The 23,003-nt window shown below is 40.4% G+C and overlaps 2 protein-coding genes across 5 annotated transcripts; both read right to left on the bottom strand.

Moving 5' to 3' along the window:
* Window positions 1–272: 272 nt before the first annotated feature.
* Window positions 273–4,564, bottom strand: LOC146664805 (MOB kinase activator 2). Its single transcript, XM_085412117.1, has 5 exons — window positions 4,198–4,564; window positions 2,317–2,456; window positions 2,071–2,167; window positions 1,490–1,614; window positions 273–1,401 (listed from the first exon to the last, which is right to left on the bottom strand). Exons 1-5 carry the CDS (start codon window positions 4,278–4,280, stop codon window positions 1,163–1,165), a joined length of 684 nt encoding a protein of 227 aa, XP_085268243.1. The 5' UTR covers window positions 4,281–4,564; the 3' UTR covers window positions 273–1,162.
* A 187-nt stretch (window positions 4,565–4,751) lies between these two features.
* Window positions 4,752–22,824, bottom strand: ppp6r2b (protein phosphatase 6, regulatory subunit 2b). 4 transcript variants are annotated; one of them, XM_085412114.1, is made up of 26 exons: window positions 22,471–22,824; window positions 21,037–21,107; window positions 20,776–20,931; window positions 20,550–20,648; window positions 20,017–20,203; window positions 18,816–18,953; window positions 18,621–18,686; window positions 18,360–18,472; window positions 18,159–18,272; window positions 17,830–17,950; window positions 17,240–17,401; window positions 16,925–17,158; window positions 16,743–16,807; window positions 16,541–16,656; window positions 16,334–16,419; window positions 16,151–16,228; window positions 15,955–16,052; window positions 15,809–15,866; window positions 15,540–15,661; window positions 15,262–15,431; window positions 14,983–15,139; window positions 13,117–13,199; window positions 11,328–11,538; window positions 11,122–11,145; window positions 10,303–10,432; window positions 4,752–8,926 (listed from the first exon to the last, which is right to left on the bottom strand). In XM_085412114.1, exons 3-25 carry the CDS (start codon window positions 20,901–20,903, stop codon window positions 10,303–10,305), a joined length of 2,760 nt encoding a protein of 919 aa, XP_085268240.1. In that variant the 5' UTR covers window positions 20,904–20,931; window positions 21,037–21,107; window positions 22,471–22,824; the 3' UTR covers window positions 4,752–8,926. The 4 variants fall into 4 exon arrangements, with proteins under 4 accessions (XP_085268240.1, XP_085268237.1, XP_085268238.1 ...); XM_085412111.1 differs by having other exon boundaries at window positions 10,307–10,432; window positions 22,471–22,823; XM_085412112.1 differs by having other exon boundaries at window positions 10,307–10,432; window positions 13,117–13,196; window positions 22,471–22,822.
* Window positions 22,825–23,003: the final 179 nt, after the last annotated feature.

Genomic DNA, 23,003 nt, shown 5'->3' with positions numbered 1-23,003 from the left:
TTCAATAAATTGCATGCTTAAAAAAATGTTTTGTCTCACTCTTATTTCTTCTTGTTGCATGTTGAAACTCTACCTGGAACCTTGTTAAGATACAAATATGCAAAATATGAATTTTTGATATTTTTAAACTTAAACATTTGATCAAGACTGCATATGGCACAGGGCCCGTTAGGCTCATTTAATGCAGTGTGGCTCGAGTGGCCTGACACTTCCCAGAAACAATGCTGTTAACCAAGAACAATGTACAGTAGAGTTTGTATGTTGAAGAGGCACATTTTCTATTTGTTTTGCAGCACTAAAAAGAAAAAAGACGACTCTGAAAAGAAACAAAAATTTTCATACAATTCAGTGTTTACAGTATGTGATCCCTTGGCTTTGTGGGCCTCAAACGGCGTTCACATCTGAAATGAGAGAACCAGTGCAGCCAGATGTTTTGTCAACATCCTTACATTAAAACAGAAAAACCACCATTTAACTCTCATAAGTCAGTTTAATCATAAATCCAGTATGTAAACAAATATTTACAGATGGTGCAGGGAAAATGTGATACGTGCTGGATTCCTTTACTAGCAGCAGGTGGCGCTGATTATAAACCAAAGACCTGAAAATATGCTAAATAAAACAGCACCAGCACCCACTTCAGGATCAAACACAAAGTCCCTCCCTGTCTTTAACCAATTCTTCCCACTTTTTTGCATTCACTAATTTCTCCAAAATAAAGTATGCATGCTTTTCAGTTCCACTGTACAGATAATGGCTCACAAATATTTATTACAAAGTACTCTAAAATACATGAAGATGCAGATGCAGCATTTTTGCACGGTGCACAAAATACAAAAATGGCACAAACTGGGTTTGTTTGGTTAAGTGACCTTGAAGATCTTGACCTTATCAAAGTAAAATAGTGCACCATTATGTTAAAAAAGCAAAAAAAACCCCAACAACAACAAAACAAAGCATGCAATAGTCATACACTTCAGTCCAATTCTACAGAACAGGAGCATTGTTTCTTTGCATTGCTCTCCTTATAGAGCTTTCTTTAAAAATCTATACTGGGGAATACGTTTAAATTTGGCCCAGAGTGGTGAGAGACAATCAGCTTTAAGAAATAAATAAGCGTGCAATGATGTGATTGTACAATATCTGCGGCTGCCCTTTAAGTTCACCCTTGTCGTCCCAAAGCTGTGATGAGGTCCTGCAGTGGCTCAGTGTCTTCTGGATCCAGCAGCTCATGGTGCCGGCAGAAGAGCGTCAGGTGCATGAAAAGCGTGTTGAGGTGCGGGTGCAGACCCACCTGCTGGGCCTGTGTGTAGTGAGACCAATAAATGTGAGCCATTGTCCTGAACAACAACAGAAACACCTTCTGGACCATAAACACGAAGCCTGTCGGAAATTTTGCACCTGGAGAAACAAGGAAGAGATGACAGTTTAAAACTAAAACTGAAACGTGCCGTGCAATTAGGTAACACACGATGTAAATGCACTCTACCTGCTTTTGTAGGGAACACGTCTTCATCAGTCAGTAGGTCCTGAATGTATGACATGGCGTAGTCAAAGTAAAGTGGAGCAGAGCACTTAAGCTTCCTGCCATGGTCATCAGTCCAAACATAAACCCTGAGGACGAAAGCGTACTAAAAGTTTACACAACATGGAAACAACAGAATCCGTACTTGATGTTTTTTAAAGGGTAAATATTGTGATGGCACTCCTGGGCTGATAAAGACTGAGAAGCTGCTCAGAGCTCAGCTTAAAGACTGATTATAGTACATTTAGGTCAACCTCATGCAAGCTCTCCTAATGCTGTTAGCAAAAAGGCCGTTTGCTGGCAGTAGTGTTGGGAAAAAGGGGAAAACGAACTTTTAAAACAATTCACATAAACATAATTTAGGAGCTTGGACATTTTACTTCAGCACATGCTGATTGCTTGCACTTTACCCCAATGACTGCAACAGATATAGTGTGCAAGGTTACCCATATATAATATGAATATAATATTATATTATACATCAAGAACAGCTTTTGTATCTGCATATGGTGCCACAATTTGCAGTATAATACTGAGTAACTTACGCGTTGCCTGGTCCACAGGCAGTTGGGCATGTGCTGGGAGTGCAGAACTCTGATAGGGCACTGGAGAACAGGTTTATATGCTTGAAAAATGCCACAGCTGGAAAGAAAATAAATAAGCACAGCAACATTATATCTTGCGCACGTTGCTGTTCTCTCTTCTTCTTTGTTTTTGCAGAAAGAAGAAAAGTGTTGGGAGTTAAAGAGCTACAGAGAAATGAGTCCAAACACAAATCTGTTACTACTTACTGTTGCTGGCAAGCCACTCTGCCTTGTCGACGCCAGGCGGCAGAGCTATGAGGGCATACATGTCTGCATGTGTGATCCGCTGACACACATACTGCTGCTGCAGATATGGACGCGCTTCCTGGTTATTGTTATTAATCCCCCTTGAGAAGACAGTTCAGAGTTAATGAAGCCGACACAGAAAGAGAAAGAGTGGGAGACCGAAAAATATCGCTGTGTCTAACGACCAACGGGTCAGTGGATTAATGACTGCTGCTGCACTCAGTAGATATGATGTTTTAAGTTCTTTCATCTATCTTGCTCTGTGTTGGCTGACACACACACATTGAAACATACGAGCACTGCTGTGACTGCAGACCTAAACATCCAATACAGCAGCAGTTAATGTAATGAAGGCAGTCAATTCAGATCCAGCGTAATTACTGTTAATGAAGCAGACTGCTGCAGCGGTCAATGCTGGAAAGCAAATAACTGAGCAAGATTGTGCAGGATAATGTAGAGCCGAGTGCTGAGGCCAACCCTCTTTGGGAAAACATCTCTTTTTCCTACATCGGTTTATATACTGCACCTACTGATAAGCTACAGACAGGGCTTATTAATCAGGAAGGTGTGACAATATAGATAGAGAATACTGGGAATGTATGATGTTTACAGTGTGATGGAGAGTCAAACCTGGCAGCAGAATTTGACTTTATTCAAAGCAGGGATGCAGGATAGTTGCTCCTGATCAGAGCAGGCTAACTCAGACTTTTAGTCAAGACTTTGCAATATTAAAAGTGTAGTGGATCAGGCAGCTGTCACGCTCAGCTTTCTTACACACACACACACACACACACACACACACACACACACACACACACACACACACACACACACACACACACACACACACACACACACACACACACACACACACACACACACACGCAACAGCTGAGGGTTTACTTAGTATGACCTTGCCTGCTGTGATAAGGAAAACACAGTACTCTCCATGGGGTTTCACTCCCCCCTGTATAAATGTGTTAGTGTGTGTGAGAGAGAGTGGCTGCCAGGGATCATTTGTGTAAAGGTTTAAACAGGAGGTCTTTTGTCAAACGTGAAAGGTCAGAGCAGTCAGAAAGGGAGGAAGAGTGTCAGAAATCAATGTAAACATTAGCTGTGCAAAGGTACAGTAGAGCAAAGCTTTGCCAAGCCATGACAAACTTTCCTAATGTCCACAGGAACATCAGCTGCTCACATCCTGCTCTGTTACAGCTCACTGACATTAACTCAGTCACCTCCTCTCTTGGCTACAGGTTGTCAGCACACAAAAACAAAGAACCCAAAGCTAGTTGTCATGTTGTGTTTTTTGTGTAAACACTCTCCTCTGTGACCCTGCTCTCCTGCACTCGGCCATCTGTCCACTTTTACTTTGTCCATGAGCGGGTTTCTCTTCGCTACAGCGAGCTGGCTGTAAAAGATTCAACCTGGAGCAAAACATTTGCCTAGTAACTCAGATAAAACACATTTTCCCAGTGCCTTTCCTCATATTAGTTTTAACTGCTGCTCATAATGTGTTCCCGCTGTTAGAGGAATCCACCGTCACTGATGGCATCAGGCAAATATGTAACACACACGCACACGCACACACACACACACACGCACACGCGCACACACACGCACACACACACACACAGTCTTATCTGGAGAACATTCCTGAGTAAACCATGTGCAACCAGCTTTCTAGTCACATTTCTTACACACCATTAACAGATATAAGTATTGTCCTCTTTTTAACATGAGTGTTTGTTCTATCAAAAATACAGAAGTAGTAAAAGATTGACAGGACAAACAAAGAAATGCAATAAAAAAAAAAAAACAAGGAGAAAAAGAGATATAACTTACAATTTGTCACTGCTGATGTCAGAGGGCTGAAGGGTCTTCCCGTCTGCTTCTTTAGCCGAGGGGTAACTATGGCACCCCCCCATGGCGTGAAGCTAAGAGCAGAAATGTTGATCGTGCCAGCTCCACTTTTCCATCCCAAACACACACACACTTCTACACAGTCTGGGCAACATATGGCCACCACTGCTCCAACACAAACATGTCTCAGCTCACAAACCGATCCAAGGTATCACACCCCCCCTCAAAAATCTCCTCTACATAAAGTTTGTTTTCTCCAAAATATAGCGAAAAAGTAGTCCAAGAGTTGGGAATCGTCTCCCTTAGTCGTCTCCTACTCTTTTTTTGCTCCAGTGATCCAGTGTCAGTGTGTTTATGTCTCCTTTGTCTGAAGTCCCACACCCCACAGGCTCCTCCTCTCCCAGCTCCAAGCAGACAGGCAGGTTTCTCCACAACCCATTAAAAGTACAAAAACACAACTCCGCCTTCTTCCCTTTTCCACCCACTGCAAACAGACTCTCCTTCATGCACTCTGCGCAGAGAGAGCAGGCAGGTGTGGATCAAAACCTAAAAAGGTGTTTGTTTTTTTTTCCCTGGTGCAAAAGTAAGTAAGAAGGGAAGAAGGCAGGGAGAATGGTAGAAAAGAGTCTTACCTCTTAAGACTTAACAGTATCTGTGCTCCAGGATTAGTATGACAAACATCTAAGCTCAGGAAAGAAGCCATACACCCACGGGTAAAACGGTAGCTACATATAGAGAGGACCACAGGCTGAAAAACTGAAATGTAAGTGAAGCGAATGAGCACAAATGAAGGCTCTTCAGGTCCTTCTCAGCTGTTATGTGAACCAACTTTACTTGATGCCTGCAGCACACTGACATCTAACTGACAGGCAGGTTTATGTTTGCAGCAGGGGAGACACTGTGAGGGTGTAGCACTGATTGTATGTGTGGGAGACGGGGACCCAACATAATCCACCTGTTCAACTTCCCTTAAGGTAAACATATTCCAAAGACCATGTCCTGTTGACTCTTTCTCTCTCTGTGTACTGTGTGGTGTGTGTGTGTTTTACAGTAAGCGTCACACAAACAGAGGCGTATTTATCTTTGACATATTTATTAGGTTCATATCTGAATGTACAAGCTAAATTGACAACAGGTAACAGACACATTACTCTAAATGAAAAAAAGAACCCAAAAACAAAGACACCAGCATCAGTCCGCTTTACAAAAAAAGGCATTTAACCACACGGCTGTTTTTCCCACCACTCCCCCACACATCTGCACACACATGCCCTAATATAATAATAAGCTATAATGTGAGAAAAAACTTTGAAATGGTCTCAGTGTAAATAATAAGTAATTGGTAAGTAACAACTTCACACCCATTGTTTCTCAATAAAGTTCGGGGCACACACTGTGCAATACAGCGAATGCCCAAAAAGAGGTGAACGAGGCTAATGTGCAAACTTAATGGCACTTAGAGATGAATGCAACGTACCATTATGCATAATGTGACAACATACCCGTAGCTAAAACACTCAAACTGAAGGGGGCACACAAACACGCATTAAATACACATACACACAAATGGTATAGGCCAGAAGCACTGCTTAGGCTTAGTGACGGGTGGGATGCCATATTCTGACCATGTGAACAACCCTGACAAACGCAGCCCTATTTTTCCTCTTTTAACCCTGACAACGAAGTGGTGCTAGCTCTGTGCAGTTTCACTTCAAACGGCTCAAAGCGGTGAACAGATGAAAGCAGAGGAGGAAGAAAGAGCTGTGATCTAAGACGAATCTTCAAAGTCTTTCTTTGACTTGTGGCATTCTCTTCTCCAGCTAATAACTCCATCACATGATTCACAAAGAAAAAAAAAAAACATGAGCAATGGATCAAACAAAGGCTGCTTCAGATAAATCTACACCTCTAAGACCACTGCAAGAAAAGAGGCTACTTCACAGATATGAAACCCAGTTGTACACTGGTGGGAAGACACACTTTGGCAGAAAGCATTGAAGAAAAAACAACAACAAAAAGATATTCTAAAGTGTCTACGTGATTCACTCGTCAAGTCAAACATTCCCATCGCTCTGAGGGAGGGAATTACGTAGGGGCGCTTAGCGCCACCAAATTAAAAAACCAAAAACCAAAAAGTGCTTCTTGAAAAAGTGCTTTTAAAATAAATACAACAATCTCAGAGAATCGTTCCATAGGTAAATGCAATTTAATTCGACTCCTACCCTGAGAAAGAGAGAGACAAGGAGAAAGATGACGTAAAGGATGACTGTCTGGCACACACAGATTTTAAAGGATAATTCAGTACAACTTGGGTCACGTTTTCTTACGTATTGTGTTGTTTAATGTAATCTGATTATGACCAGACTGGATTAAACCGGTTAACTGTTTATAACAAGCATAGATTTGATGAAGCAGGAAAGATCAGACAGCTAACTTAATGGCGTGCCACCTCAGTGAGCACTGATGGTGTTGCTGCAACTAATGTTGACTTTCATTACCGACTCAAGTTACACCCCCCCCCCCCCCCCCCCCCGGAATTCTCGGCCTCTAGCAGTTCTATCGCACCTTTTTCTGCGTCTTGCCATTGCTCCACTTGTGCAAGAATGTGAGTAATGTTACACATTCCTGCAAGTGGCTGCAGACACTACACTGATCGACAGGAAGAACAAGACTGCTACCAAGTAAGCAAGAACGTAAACAATGCTGGATTTGAAATATCTACCAATGAATTAGCATTGCAAAAGGAAATGCACTCCAGACGTTTCTTAGAGAACAATGGGTTTTGGTGAATGACACCTGAGGTCACAATATTTCCTTTGTAAGTAAACTCCACTGGGCACCTCTAATCTGCCAAGTAAATTTAAGCGTTTTGATCTGACCGGTCTTTTGAAAATCCAAAATGAAGTTAAAGCAGGAAATGGAGCAGCTAAATTAGGCAACATTAATTTACCGATTATAAAAACCTGTGCCTAATGTGCTTCTGTTGATTTATTATTGCTCTAACAAACACATTTGTTCAGATCCAGTTTAAATTAGTCACCGTTGTTACAGTGGAAACACATGCGTACACAAACGATATGATCAAAAAGCAGTACATGGACTATTTTATTGTTTATCATAATTTTCCCCCTGAATTTGACTATTTAAATTATGCAAAATGGGTTTAAAATTGATACAGGGTGGAAATAAAGAAAAAAAAAAGACCCAAGTTGTCATTAACAAGAATCATCCTCAAAATAAACAAAATGGAAGACGTACCGTAGACGACCAACTCGTATTCACAGCATGCACACTCCTAAACTGCCATGTAGGAAGCATGTAGCAAAGAAACATGAACTGATGCTGGCCTATTAACCGAAACACAGACATCATTATTGCCTCATTTCGACAGTACGACACACATACGATACACACATCGCAACCTGCAAAACAACCGCCTTGCCGTACACTGGATTTATTCCAAAAATAGATATGATGTTTATATATATACTGTTTACATTTATATTACGTTTACAGATTACCAAGAAGAGCCACAACCTAATACAGGTTCAAATTTCACAATATTACATTTAAACAGCTCTGAGGGTGGTATGAACTTATACGTGGGCTGCCATTTTTTTCCTTTTTTTTTGCATCTAGATATGGTTGTGTACACTTGTGTGTGTATGGCACTGTGTGTCTGTGTGTGTGTTACACAGGTGTGCTTTCTTTCTATCTGCATACCTCTCCTTTGACCTGAGAAACATACTCTGTACCTCAGACAGAGCTCAAACACACACGCCGGCACACACGTCTATACACATGGACACAACAGTACACACACGCGCGCACACACGTACCCCTAAACTACTTGAATCTTTCAGGAGGAGGAAGTGACACACGCGAGGCCCCCAAATCCAATGCTCCAAACTAACAAATAGAGAGCACTTGCGCGTCATGTGATCAAAGGAGATAAAAACTTACTTGACTGAGAAATGATCAGATAAGTCGCATATTTGCTATAATGACCTGTCTGCCCGGCACGAAGACTGAAATGTTGTACACAAAATGGCAGCTAGCTAGCGCTTTGCAAGCATCTTGGCGTCTGTAATCTTGGCTGATTATTTGAATGCTTTTTGTTACTAAAGTGTAAACAGTCAAATGCTCTCCTAGAAAACAGAAAAAAATCCACTGGACCATATTTATACCTGGAGAGCAGACAGACCCAAATAATCTGAAATCCCGGTGCTTAATTTAATAAAATGTCAAATTTCAGAATAGGGTGTTTTCTTAACATTAAAAGTGCAGCTGGCACATCAGTAGATCCTGACAGATAAAGGTGTTTACATTTCCAAGTTTAACGGGAAAGAAATTCATCTTGAAAAAGTTCGTATGTAACACAGTTTGCCTTTGGTGTGCCTGGCACAATGAAATGTTTTTTATAAAACACACAATTCTTTTTGAAGCGGTTCATTTATAATGATGTCATGAAGGCGCATTAGAGACATCACTAGTACCCATGTGTTGATTTCTGGTATCCATTATAAATACTGCTCGAGCTCTGCACTAAGGATCTTCCATTCACTTACACGTCTTTTAGACACAAACGAGGGTATTGATGGACTGCTAACAGGAAGCAAAGGTGGCGTGGCTGTGTGTTGAATGATCAGGTATGAAGTGTGTTCCTGCACCACTTCGTTAGGCCGGTCCATTAGCGGGGGACTGCATCTCTCTGTCAGTTAAAAAAAAGAAAGAAAAAAAAGAGAGAATTCAGACGAGTTGGTTTCCTTGTGGCTACTGTTGCTATGCATGTCAAACGACACTGGCCCATTCAAGTTTGGAAATCCAGCTTGTTATCATTACCTTAGCACAACACCAAGGCTTTAGATCCAAAACCAACAGGTAATATCATGATGGGTGTGTACATCTTTTATGTACAGTCTATTTGTTCACTAGCCCATATTTTCACCTAAAGGAAGGAGAGATGATCTAATAAAAAATATTTTTTTAAAAACTGACAAGAGAGTAGGAAAATGGACTATAATATGCACTGTGGCTGCAAAGAAAATTCAATTGTAAAGCTGCAGAAAAATCTTAATCTTGTGAATTCATGACCATCACAAATGCACCATTCCTTGGACTCTACAATATGTGCTGCTGTTTGTTTCTAACATGGCAGCTGAACATTATAAACCTTTACAAATATAACCTTACAAACAGTTCTTACATTGTTCCACACATCCTCTTATGGCCTCCCTGTAGTTTTTTTGCGAGATCAAAGTGAAATAAATTTGATTTGTTGAATACGTATTCTTAACTAACCTGTATTCTATTAATTGATTTTCCAGCTGTGCAAAGGGGTCATTACAAAAGATTAGAACCAAGTATAATTTAACTTATGCTTATATATTTTACAAATCTTTAATTAAAAAATTTAAATTAATTTATATATTTTCTGCATCGCATGGTGAATACATGTAATAACTTTGCAACTGGGATTTATTCAGTGCTCAGCAGGTTGCATGTGTACAACATATTCCTTCAGCATGTAATCTATATTGCACTTGTGTCACATGTGACACGTGTCTCTAAAGAATAGATCTTTAAAAAGAAAAATTTGTACCATTTACATACTTCATAAACTTTCATTTGTTCCAACTGTAATTTGGGGTTCAGTAACTTTTACTAAAGAAAGAAAAACTGCTCAACTACAGCAGAGTATCCATCTACAGCCTATGCAATGATGCTGTATGTTGTTGTATGACAGAAACTAAATTATTCAACAAAGAGGCCAAAAATCTCCCATTTCTGGAATTGTAAATCACCACAACAGTCCTGTAAGTGATGTAAAATTGTTTATTTTTGGCTGCCCTGGACGTAGATAAAACATTCATGATTTAATACTCCTTAAAGCTTCTAAGAAATGCAGCCAATTAGATATGACAGGTTACACCTCTGTTCTTGAGGTCAGAAATGTGCGTAGGTTGTGCGGTGACTCGTCAAAGAGCTCTCACATAAAGAGGTGCTTTGACAGGGATGAATCACTGATGCAATGTTTGGTGATCTCATCCCTCTATTCATCTCTATACAAAACACACAAATGCAAACTTACTGTGTAACAGCAGCTGCCTGGTTAGCCGAATCAGCAGTAACTGGGCTGGAACTGTTCTCATGTTGCTTTCCTTTTTCACCTTTGCCACTTTCTTTATCGTTAGCGAGCCCTTCCACTGGCACGTCGCTGAAAAAAACAAAACAAGAATTACAGCTTTAGCTATGAAAACAAGTGACAGCTGAACTGAGTACTGTAGATGCTCCTTTCTGCTGCTTGCTAAATTGTCTCCATCTGCTCTGATCTGTGGCCTCTGTCCCCGCTGTCCACTGAGTTCAGATTGGACTTTAACTCCAGCATGCTCGTTGGTGCACTGTTAGTAATTTGCTAATGTACTGGTTTGTTAGGATGTTGATAAATTGGATAGGTGGCAACCTTTATTCATAGCATGCTATCCAACAGACCGTTAGTGGTGAGGGTTCTCTGAATGAAAAATCATATCGAGCCCTAATGTTATGATTAAAAATAAAACCAAAATATCACATCATTACAATCAGCACTAATATGCTACTCTTCTCTCATCATTATACTGTATAAAACAAGTAAGGTAACAAATAGTCAACCATCTTTTCTTTCATAAATGCACAGTGAATTTCTGTTATATTTGAGAATCACAGAGAATACAGAGACTCTACAAGTCACCAGGTTGGAGTTAGTGGATTTTCTTTTTTATGAATTAGGCTTGGCCTGAATTATGCCATAAGGAATCATTACTCCTCATCCTGTTAAAGGCAACAAGCAAAACGCATCTTAAATCCTTAACACAACTCCAGGAAGCATTCCACACTTCAGAGCACAGGACCTCAAGCACAACATACCGTCTGACTGCAGGTCTGAATACTCTGGAGTCAAGGGGAGATGAGAAAGGAGGGAACAAACAGGGGGAGGAGGATAATCAGAAAAAAAGCAGAGAAGGGGAAGCAAAATTGTACAGGAGAGCAAAGGGAAAGGAGGGCTTTATCAAAGCCTGGCACACTGGACCAGACAGAACAGGAGCTCCCTATTTGTGTGAGAGAATGTGCACCTGCTGAAGACTGCCCTCTCATTTTTGGCGTCAACGGTGAGCCGGATGGTCTCCTTGCCAGCACCTGTGGTGATGGTCTCTGTGGTGACCGTCTCACTGGATGTGGATTCTGTCTTTCTTTCTTCCTCATCGCTGTCGGAGCTGCTGGAGGAGGAGCTGTCTGATGCCACTAGTGGTGCTTTCCTTGCCACGCAAACACTCCACACACACGCTGTTGAGATTAACAGGAAAGAAACAGTTTGTAAAATTGATGCATGGTTATCTGAAAAGCTTACCTGCCATTAGGGCTGCTCAATTAATCGAATTTTAATCACGATTACGATCTGGGCTTTCAACGATCATTAAAAATGACTGAGCCGATTATTAGCCCCTCCCTCATTTATCCGCGACACCTTAAAGGCCGGTCCGTGAAAATATTGTCGGGCATAAACCGGTCTGTGGCGCAAAAAAGGTTGGAGACCGCTGATTAAGAGGACCCGAGGGAAGCTCGGAAAGCTCGGAAAGCTAAGCAGAAGTTATTTGGAGAGGAGAGTGACTGCTGTTGGTTGAAAAGAGAGGTAAAAAAAAAAAAAAAAAACTTCAGTGGTGTTGCACACTATTTTATATTATTTTTTAAAGTCATTGTTAACCCTTTAAATCCGGTCAGAGCAGCATGCTCCGTTTTGTGTAACTATTTTTAAATCCCTGTAGAACCTGAACCACGTAAGCTAGCGCAATAATTTGTTTTGCATATGAAACCGGAGGAGTTGTACTTACATCTTATGCCATCAGCTTGTCCTCGGTCACGGTTTCCTTCCACATATAGCTTTGCAATAATTGCATAAAAAGCGCTTGCAGGAACAAAAACATAATATTCCAGAAACACGCTTTGCCGATCCGATCAGCTGTTCGTAACACTTCCCACAGTGAAACAGACGTCAGCGCGAACTGTCGCATGTCCGCCATTTCCTGGCCGAAACCGGAAGTGACGTCATTTTCACAGAAATGTAGTTTTTTTACTTGTAGGCCTTAAAAACATCTACTGGTCATGTTTGACTTTTCTGAATAGTTTCTGGGATGCTTGCACTGCTGGAAATAGTTTATTTTGATGCACATGCTGTTTTCTTTGCAAATTTGCATCATAGGATTGTTTTTTTTGTTTTTCCTGCAGTATATAAAAATTGGTGTATCTCCAAAATAAAACTATGAAGACACTCAAAATAAATTTCCTGTTGTTGTAAACTATTTTTTGCAACTTTTTTGTATTTAAAGTTTTGAGGGATAAACCTCTTAAATTTCTCCAAGTAGAAATATATGTAAAAAAACAAAACAAAAACGATATAAATTTTTTTGTAGTTTATTGCACTTTTTTGCAATTAATGTAGTTACTATGGACTTAATGCATACATATTATTAAAATATGGGCTATAACAGTTATTTAGCAACTTGAAATGCTCCCACAAATGGCACTACAACATGTAAAAAAATAATATAAGCTCTGGCGGACTTGGTTCTATGGTAGGTCTTAAAGGGTTAAATAAATATCGTCAAATAATCGCGATCTCAATTTCAGTGAAAATAATCGTGATTATCATTTTTGCCATAATCGAGCAGCCCTACCTGCCATAAAGTTAACCAACTGACTGATAGAGATGTTAGAGGCCTTGTCATTTAGATATCCTTCCTGTGGACCATGATATATGGAGTTGAATAGAAATACAGTGGAGACTTTTTACCATTTCTGTAGTTTTTTTATGTTTGAGTGAAGTGTTACAAAATATTCACAGTCAGTCATTCTGAGGCTACTTACGGTTTTGGTTTGGTTTGGGGATGTCTGATCCACTGAGCTCTGAGTCCACAGGTGAGCTGCATCTCGGGCCTGTTTCAGAGCTGCTGGACATAAGTCACACAAATAATAAAACAGAGAGAAAATGCACTGCATCTAATAAACTACACACACCCTTTGTATGTGGAGGTTGTATTTGTTTACCTGTGATACTTGTAAAATCAGATGCAAAATCAATGACTAGGAAAAGGCACTCAGTTTGTTCACAACACCTAGCAAAGAACACAGTATGGCACTGCATGCGAATGTAGAGTAGAAGCCAAATCGCATAAACGATTTGTGTTCCCCACAACAGCTCAAGCTTTCAATGATTTAAACTAACACAAGTTAACATGTTAATTAGGGCTGTTCGATATAACGATATATATCGGATGACGATATAAAAACGTCTATCGTTTAATTTTACGCTATCGTTTGTTTCGTGGTGTCGCAAAATAAACTGTTTAGGGCAATATTTTTTCATCGTTTTGATGGTCACTGTAGTGGCTATATTAATTTCTTAAAGTTCTCTCTTTCTCTTATATTTAATATAACCACACTACAGACAGACAAGCGCCTGTTTTTATGGGTTGTCCTTAGCAACAACGACGGTAATGCCATCGCATGTCCGCTTGTTTATTTTCCACATAAACCTTTCACAATAAAGCTCAAGATCCTGTTGAGAATTTTCAAAAGAAACTGAATCACGTGAAAAAGTATGCAGAGTATTGACGGATGAGAAGCAAAAAAAAAAAAAAAAAAAAAAAAAAAAAAAAAAAAAGAGTCGTCAGGTGCTAAAAAATAAACCTTTGACTCAAATGTTAGAACAGGCTTTCCCTGCAGCACGCCGTGCAATAAATACTCACAAAGAAAACGGCGGCCGTTACAACTTATGTCTAAAAATGTATAGCTTCATGCATCGGTTAAAGCACTCGACTCCAGGTACATGACGCCCAGCTGGAGACACTTCACCTACACGAGATTCACAGAATTTACAGAAAATATTAAATTTTTTGTGAGTTATATCATTATCGGGACAATAGATGTTTTATATTGGGATATGAGATTTTGGTCATATTGCACAGCCCTAATGTTAATCTAACAAAAGTTTTAATGTTATTAATCTGTACTGCCCCACTATGCTGTAAACAGTGACCCTGCCACTAATGACAGATGCATCAATGTTGAAAGGCTTATTAGCTATCACCTTTGATAATGAATACCTTGTCTACTTCACCTCTTAAAGAATCCACCAATCCAGATCAAAAATCCAGAGAAAAGTAATAAAGTCTCAAGAAGATATAACATCTGTAAAGCAAAGCTCTGCCTTGGACTTGCTGTTTATAGTGATTGGAATAGCCTACAACAGAATGTGCACTGTATGGAAAAAACCTTGATATGGAAAAGATATGGAGAAGTCCATATCTTTGTTTTTTTTTAAGAGCCGATCTCAATAGTTTCAAATAGAAAAATTATGCACAGTGTTCAGTGTTGGTGAACATATCCTAACAATACTGGTCATGTGACTAAAATGGTTTGTCGTTAGTTTTGAACACAAATGTTCTCCTTTGCACTACCACTTCAAAAAACGTGTCACTGGGCAGGGAGGAAATTTTGTAATGTTTTTAAAAAAGAAAAACTCATGGTTTTTAGACATTTTTGCACCTTTTTTTTTAGTTTTACTTCGAGTTTCCTCTGAAAAGTACGTCTTTCTATCATAGAAAAAATTATGCCAAATGAGCATTTCCTTTAAATAAAATATTAATCATCACGAGATATATAGTCTTATAATTTTAATTAGATGCTTTTTAGACAATGAACTCTCCTTACATATAATGCACCCAAACTCACCAGCAAAAAGGCTGAAAGTCTGTGAACTTGGCCCATCCCTTCTCCTCGGCCTCTGTTGCAGCTGGCTGAGACACTGGAGCGTCCCAGGCTGAGAAGCCCGCTCCTGCTGCAGGAGCCTTTGAATTCACTTCTCCAAAGTCTGCTACCCATCCAGTGCCTGAAAAAACAAACAAACAAGAGCATACATACATGACATGTGACACTTAAAACCTGCTTTAGACCTAAAATACAACTACGGCAAAACAATTATACACGATTACACGATATATCATATCTCACTCGTTGTTGCCTCGGTCTGGTCCGGACTTGCAAAAGGGTCCAGATCATATTTAGGGTCTTCTCCCTCGTCAGAGTCTGAGTCTGCTGCTCTGCTGGAGCTCTCACAAGTTTCTGTCATGTCACAGGTCTTACTGGTTGCTTGGCTTTGGGAGGACTGTGACCCACCAAACCTTGAAACATATGAAATTTGCACGGAATACAAAACCATCATTTTGAAGCAAAAATAATGATAATAATAAAGATGTTGAGAGCATCTTTATTTAAAGCCATGTAGTTACCTGTTCCGGGACTTGGCTTGTGTTGCATAGTTAATCTCCTTCTCCTCCCAGATGTCCTCCTCCTCATCATCAAAGGGCTGAATCCTCTCTTTGGAACAAGCCTCAAATACAGCTGTGTTAGCCTGCACAAAAAACAAACAAAATAATTAGCTGTCAGGTTTGTTTTCTGAGCTTCAGTGCCTAAAAACAGAAAACAATGTATAGTTAAGAATGAACAAAAATATTTACAGCCTAAGGAAAGAAAGAAAACCCCTTTAAAATCAACTTACACTGTCATGGCCAGCATCAATATTGATATTAATCTCTGCAATCCGATCAAAAGTTGCCCTGCAAAAAGAACCAGGATTCACACCCTCCGCACACACGAGTGAAATAAGAATAAACCATCACTTGAGAAAAATGTCAGCTAATTTACCCAATGCTGTCATCATGATCAGTGAACTCCTCATCATTAAAGCCAAACTGATCCACAAAGTTAGCTGTCATCTGCTGGATCTGGTAGTCTGAAAAGGCCTAAAAACAGATCATAACAAATATAATTACAGCACAAAAGCCCATAAGAGAAGCAAGAAATATTTTAAATATGTGCTTATGTGTGTGTGTACGCATACCTGCTGTATTGTCAGTTCTTTGGGGAAGGGGCTCTCCATATCATCCTCTGAGGAAGGACGAGGGTTGCCAGTGCCAACCTTAACATGGAAAGATCAACACTTGTGCAGTGCTTAAAACTCTGAATGTGTGTGTAATGAAAAACAGGTTCTTAATTCTACAGATGTGCACGAATTAGGATTTACCAGGTCTATGGTGTTCTTTCTGTTGGTCTCAGACAGCGTTTGATCTACAAAGGTTTCCCAGCGCCCTCTGTAGTCCTCTGGCAGCTCTACATGCAAACACACAACAGCAGCATTATGAAAGCCATAAGCCAGTTTGGTGTGATTCGTGGTAGTTACTGCTTTCTTCCACACAGAAATGAGTCCATGTGTCCACAAACACATACACACCTGCAATGAGGCTACTGATCTGGGTGTGAACCGGGCCTTTCTCCAGATTGTGCACCACTGTGTTGGCGATCCTGGTCAGATGCCCCATGTAGCCTCGTCGCATACCACGATCTGACCTGAACAAATAGATATGACACTTGGAGAAACCCAGAGATTACCGCCAATTGCCACAAATTCATGTAAAGATCTCAAAGTTACTTACTGAATTTTATCATTTCCTTCCCAAGCCTCTAGAATCCTTTGGACGAGGTGGCAGTGCTGAAACAACTTGGGAAACAAAAACATTGAGTCAATCAGTTATTTATTTATTCCGAAAGAGATGCCACATTGCCCATTCTTGTAGATCAACCCTTCTACTTCACAAATACAAGCAGAGACACTCACATGAGTCACCATTAGGTTATGAGCAGAGTTTTCAGATCTGTCTGATAGTTCAGAAGTCGGGGTCTCGTTCAACTCCTGTTCTGGTGCTGCATCTGGATGAGGCTTGACTTTTTCCTGGGTAACCAAGCCAGGCTGAAGTTTCATTTCGTGGGCACAGGGCCGGACGATAGCAGCAACACAAAGCTCCACTTGGAGATGCAGAAAGTTGTTCCAGGTGTACTTGAAGAACAGGTCCTGTATTTTTCAAAGGGGTATTTAACACGTAATGTTTTCTCAACATAAATAAATTGTCAAAAGTGCAGCAGATTTTCTCACCAGAAGGAGGTTCAGTGTATTGAGTCTGCAGAGTTCCTGTGCTACGACTGCGTGGCTAGCAGAGCTGGTATAAAGCAGAGAAGCCACTAGTCTGGCTACGTGCAGACGCGTGTTCCCCAGCGGTTCCTCCAGCACACCCAAAGTCGTCAGCATAGGCTCTCGCTACATGGATAAAAGGCAGAGGAATTTGGGGAAACACGATCTAGAGGTTTTTGTTTTGTTATACAGGTCTGACTACTGTACAACAACGGCATGTAAACAGCAGAGACTCAAACATACCTGATAAAGAAAGAGGCTGGTGGAGCAAGCAAAAGAAAGCCTGCGTCATGCAGCATGACTTGAGCTAAAAGAGCTTGCACTTTTATACTGGGCAATTTCATCATTTTTGAAACTGAGCACTAACACCTTGATGAAATACACAGGGGATTCCTGATTTTCCATACAAAATGGAATGTATGTGGACAGACTGAATTTATTGATACCTGATTTCCTAAAAGCCCGTTCTCACCTAGGGAAACGCTCACACAACAATCTTAAATACCCTCAAGCGGCTACATTATCATTCATCATAGAAAGACTTGTTTATGTACCTTGGGTGGCTCCAGAAGTAGCTGGTGGAAGTGTATCAAGTGTGGCTGGATGGCCAACAAAATACTGCTGTTAACAGTGTAGCTTCTCTCAAATCCCTGAGCATCCATTACACCATCCACCCTGCCATAAAGACAGAGGAACAAAAACAGAAAACTCAATGTTGGGAAGGCTTAATAAATAGGGATATAAAATAAACTTTAACAAATGTTTAAAAAGAGATTAAAATGCCCAAATTTTAAATGAGAAGGCTTGTCAGAGAGCTTTGTAAAGAGAAACTTAGCTGAAATAGCTTCACACTGTTAGAAATTGTTCGAGGTTTCTCACTTACACAGGCCTCCTGATCTCCAGTAAGGTCAGAAGAACCTGAATCCCGTTGACGATACAGCTCTCAGTTCTCTCTCCTGAGAACATATTCTGCAATAACTGCTCCACGCACTCCTGCCTGTATAAACAAAACGGAGTACGTTAGTATCGCTGCATCCTGTTTAGAGAGCATAAACCTGCGTGCATGTGAGTCTTTCCAACTTACGATTCAAGCACAGTCAGCAGTGGGTCAGGCTGTGAAATCTCTTGGAGCTGGCTGGCCTGGTCTCTGCTCAGACGAATGATATCACACAAAGTCTGCGATGCATTTGACTGCCTCTGTGTTGGGCAAAAATCAAACAAACAACAATCACATCTGGACACTCAGTCTTATGAATGGTTTCGTTGTGAATAAAAGCAATGGCACACTTTTAAAGACCAAAATAAAATATTTGTTAAATTTAAAAATTATGAAATTCTCCACTACCTCTTCATCCCTCTCAGGGTGAATGAGCTCTATGAGTCTCTGGGCCAGTTTTTGTTCATTCAGCCACTGTTGAGAAAAATATTGCTTTACAACTAGACAAAAATAATAATAATTAAAAAAAAAAAAAAAAAAAAAAAAAAAAAAAAAAAATCAGATTTATGTGAAATTCTGAATGTGGGTCTATTTGTCTCGTACAGTAAGTGTCTCCAGTCGTAGAGGCGGTGGCTCCACACAGCTGATAAGGCGTAGGAGCACATCCATCATGGCTGACGTGTCAATATGCTTCAGGACCAAGGAAAGAAATCCATCCTTCTTCTGCAGGAAACTAATCACCTAAACAGTACAGAAAGCAGAGAAAATAATGATTATACAAAACAGGAAACTGAAGAATGGGATAAGGAGCTTGCTGTCAAACAAGTGGTATTATTTCTCAAGACTGACTCGCGCTGCATAAATGTGACACTATTTCCCAAACGATATACTGCTATTTGAGCAATACAACTTGAAATGCAATAAAATCTAACACTGTGGGTGACACCGTAGTACAAAGACAGATAAACCATTACACACACACACACACACACACACACACACACACACACACACACACACACACACACACACACACACACACACGATTACATAACAAATGCTTCTATTACGCCATCTTCCCTGTGCAATATTTGTTTAACTTCGTTGGAGCAACTATAACCACATAATTTCAAGTATTCAGATTCAGATTCAGTTCAATTATGATTCAATTCATCATGAGCAACTGTTCGGGTTGTACTCTGTTTCACCCGGTGACAGCTGCCCCAGTGACTGTCCCTTATGGTCATGATATAGGTGAGATAGTTGCCTTACTTAAAGTCTTAAAAAGCTACTCTAAAAAATCTGAAACCCCACATCAGAATCAAATGAGCTTCTATTCACACACACAAATATATACAAAGTTCAGAGCAAATGAAATGTAGAGGTAATAAGCTTTCTTTATGTTTTAGTTGGCTTAATACAAGCAGGAATGTTAGCCTTAAATGGAAGACTATATAAGCTGCAGTCCAGCCATTCATTTTTGAGTTAAGTTGTTTTGGACAATAATGGTTCACTAAAATAATTCCCTTCTGATACGGGACAGTTTTGATTATGTGTTGTTTCATAAACAAGCAATCTTACACTAAAATCATCAACTCGGACACTAAAAGGGTAAAATAAACCATGCATGTTGGCACCTCAAAAGAAACAGAATTTTAAAACAATTTTGGGTGAAAGTACATTTTTTGTGAGTATTTTCCATTAACTTGCCTCAGACTTATTAACTGAAAACAACATCACAAAAATGTAACCGTCATCTTTATTAAGCATGCCCTTTTGATGTAGCGGTGTACGTGTGTGTTACCTGCTCAGTCTTCCGTGTGATGAGGTTCCCAATAGTTTTGCTAAAGAAGGATGCCAGGAGGGGGTTAAGTGGGGATGGCTGCTCCAGGAAGGCATACAGGCTTTCCAGGAGTGGCTCCTCATTACCCAGCTTATCATTGATCACTCCCACATCACTTGTCAGCAGCTCACATGCTATATTTGGATACCTGTTGTAAATGGCATGGACATATATTGCAGTAAAATGATGGAGGAACAAAATTATTGCTATATTTTCCACTTCAAAGAAAAACAAAACAAGATAAAATTATCTGGACAGGACTTTCATTGGTTTGCTGGCAACCGGGCAATTAAATAGTTTTGCTAATTTAGGGGAATCATTTCTGTTCTTTTAGTCGGATTAAAAACATTGTTTAAGCAAATCTGAATCCTCTTAAAATCCAGGCTCATCTACAAAGTGGCTGGTAACAGATATAATGTAGTGCAGCACCAGGAATATATTTTTACCCTGAATATAATAAACTACATTAGAATATTCTACACAACAGCACCTACTTGAAGCGCTTTGTCTCCTCTACACCAGTAGGAGGCTCTGTAGTAATCAGTCGAACCAGCTCCTGCATGCTCTGGTCTTGGCACAAGAGCACAAGAAGCCTGCAAAACCACAACGGTGACATAAGATGCACAACTTATTAATTTAGTAAGCATTACAGCAAAGGTGATTGATTATGCGAAATGTGGTAATAATTTGCAGCTACACCAAAGTAGACATTAAACAGACCTCCTGTTTTGGGCCTTGCACTCCTGCAGCACATCCTCCTCATCCATGAGCTCAGCGAGAGTGACATCCTCCTTGTCCAGTAAAGCCTCCAGATGAGAAGATGTGTGTAAATCAAACTTCCAAAACATGACTGACGTCACCGTAGCATACACTCTGCTGTTGAGCAAAAGAGGATGTGGTGCGGAGATAAGCAACAGGATGGTGTAGAATGCATGCAAAAGTTAATTTTTGATTTAGTTTAATTTATTTATGAATGCTTACATTTGGACAAGGAGAAGTATACTCAGTTGGATCTTGCTAAAGAGCCATTTGCCTCACAGACACTGTGCAACCTGTACATCAGAGACAATATTCATTTGAGTATAGCGAAGGTGGAAACACACCCACTTTACTCATTCTAAACACCAGACACACCAACCCAGCAGAGTTGCCTTCAACCCAAAAAAGGGAAGCAGCAAAATGAACAACAAATGTTGGAGAATCATTTACAGTAATATTGCCTCTGCCTTCTTCAGAGCTAGATGAAGGGCTGAACTCAGGCTAAGAGGCTTGGACTCCTCTCTGGAAAGAACAGGAAGCAATGCATCTGTAATTGAGTTACTGCTGCTCATTCGTGTATTAACATTAACCACTTTGCTTAGGGAAGGGACTCACACATGCACTTGCATCAGCAAAGAATGACTGGAGATAAGAAAGATGCACACACTGACCCTTCGGTGACAGAAATGCCTGAGTATGGGAGGTTTCTGGGAGCTAGCAAACTTGAGTCTAGGTGTGGTGGTGATGACAGCTGAATATTGTAAGAGGCAGGAAATGTTGCTTGCTTTGTTAAGGCTTTAAATATTCACCTAAAGCCACCCCACCCCGCAAACTAAACCAAATCAGACCACACTTTGTACGAAGCATCCATCATGAGTCCATTATCTCTTAGATGCAAACACATGTTTACAAACAAACTCTCGTCAACGCGAGAAAACAAGAGGGTAGCGTATCGTTTTACAGCACAAAATATGGCTGGAAATAACTTACACATATCTAGAGACCATTAAAAGTAGTTGCATAACATTGAACGGTGTCGGAGTACGCCACCCTTGTGCACACATCCCTTGAACAAACACGCAGGGGATAAACAGGTGTCTCGGGAATCTGGGTTTACAGATTCGTCATTGCCATCTGTGGATTTTAAAATTTAATACAACAGCATAACCGTGACAGGCCTGCCAAGGCGTCCTAAGAGCAGCTGTAAACGGTTACTCTGAGCTGTTAGCGGATTTTAGTTATAACAGGGTAACAGTCAAGTCAGCGTGGAGCCGTGTTAGATAGCGAATCCGTGCATTTAACTCCACGTTAACTTATCTCCTTTATCACTGTCTCCCTTAACCACTTTCACTTACCGTACCTTGACTGCAGATCGTAAAGCAGCCCGCTAGCAAAGCAAGCAGTGCCACAGTCGAGTTGCTAACAACCCCCCCCCCCCCCCAAAAAAAAAAAAATTATTATTATTTCTTACTGGAGACAAACCACATTCAGATTAAAGCTAATATAGGTCAGTATTTATCGCCGCTGGTGAGCTAGGTGGTCGGACGACGTGCTCCTGATTCAGACCTAGCTTGAAGTCACCGTCTTCTGATCGCTTGCACAGGCTTTACGTTGGGCTACACATGTTTACCTCCCAAAAAGACATACCACCGTTACCTTTGAGCCATTGTTTAATCTGTGGACATCTGGAAGCTGAACTGCAACTCGGCGACTTTGGTTGTCAGGTCACTCGGAGGCCCATCGCAGCCTATTCAGGGCTGCGCTGTTAGCTTAACGATACTACCCTTTCCACCGGCTGCAATGTCATTTACACAGCCGTGTTACTCAGCGGCTAGCTCTGCTGCTGCTGGGAGGGCTGTGTTGACACGGTGTAAATTATTATTCAGGAGTCCAAAGGACCAAATGGGGAAAAAAAAATACATAAAAATAGTCAGGTTTGGAAATCAAAATGGCGACTACCTAAAACCTAAACGTAATCAAAAAGTTCGGCTGTCCATCAACTGTGTAAACATCCAGTAAGTCCATATTTATCTGCTGTCATCAAGCACTGCAGCAACATTTAACATTCACATCCATGCTCTCAAACATTTTTTTTTCTTTATGAAAATAAACACTTTAAGTTTAAAACTGGGGTGAAGAATGCAATAATGCATACATGAGCATTTATTTAATATTGCAGGAAAATTATT

The sequence above is a fragment of the Rhamphochromis longiceps genome, linkage group LG7, assembly GCF_057381845.1.
Source record: "Rhamphochromis longiceps isolate RC_006_pf linkage group LG7, R_longiceps_female_GT1.1, whole genome shotgun sequence".
Taxonomy (NCBI): Eukaryota; Metazoa; Chordata; class Actinopteri; order Cichliformes; family Cichlidae; genus Rhamphochromis; species Rhamphochromis longiceps.
Note: the sequence above shows the minus strand (reverse complement) of the source record. Positions and strands in the feature narration are given on the sequence as shown.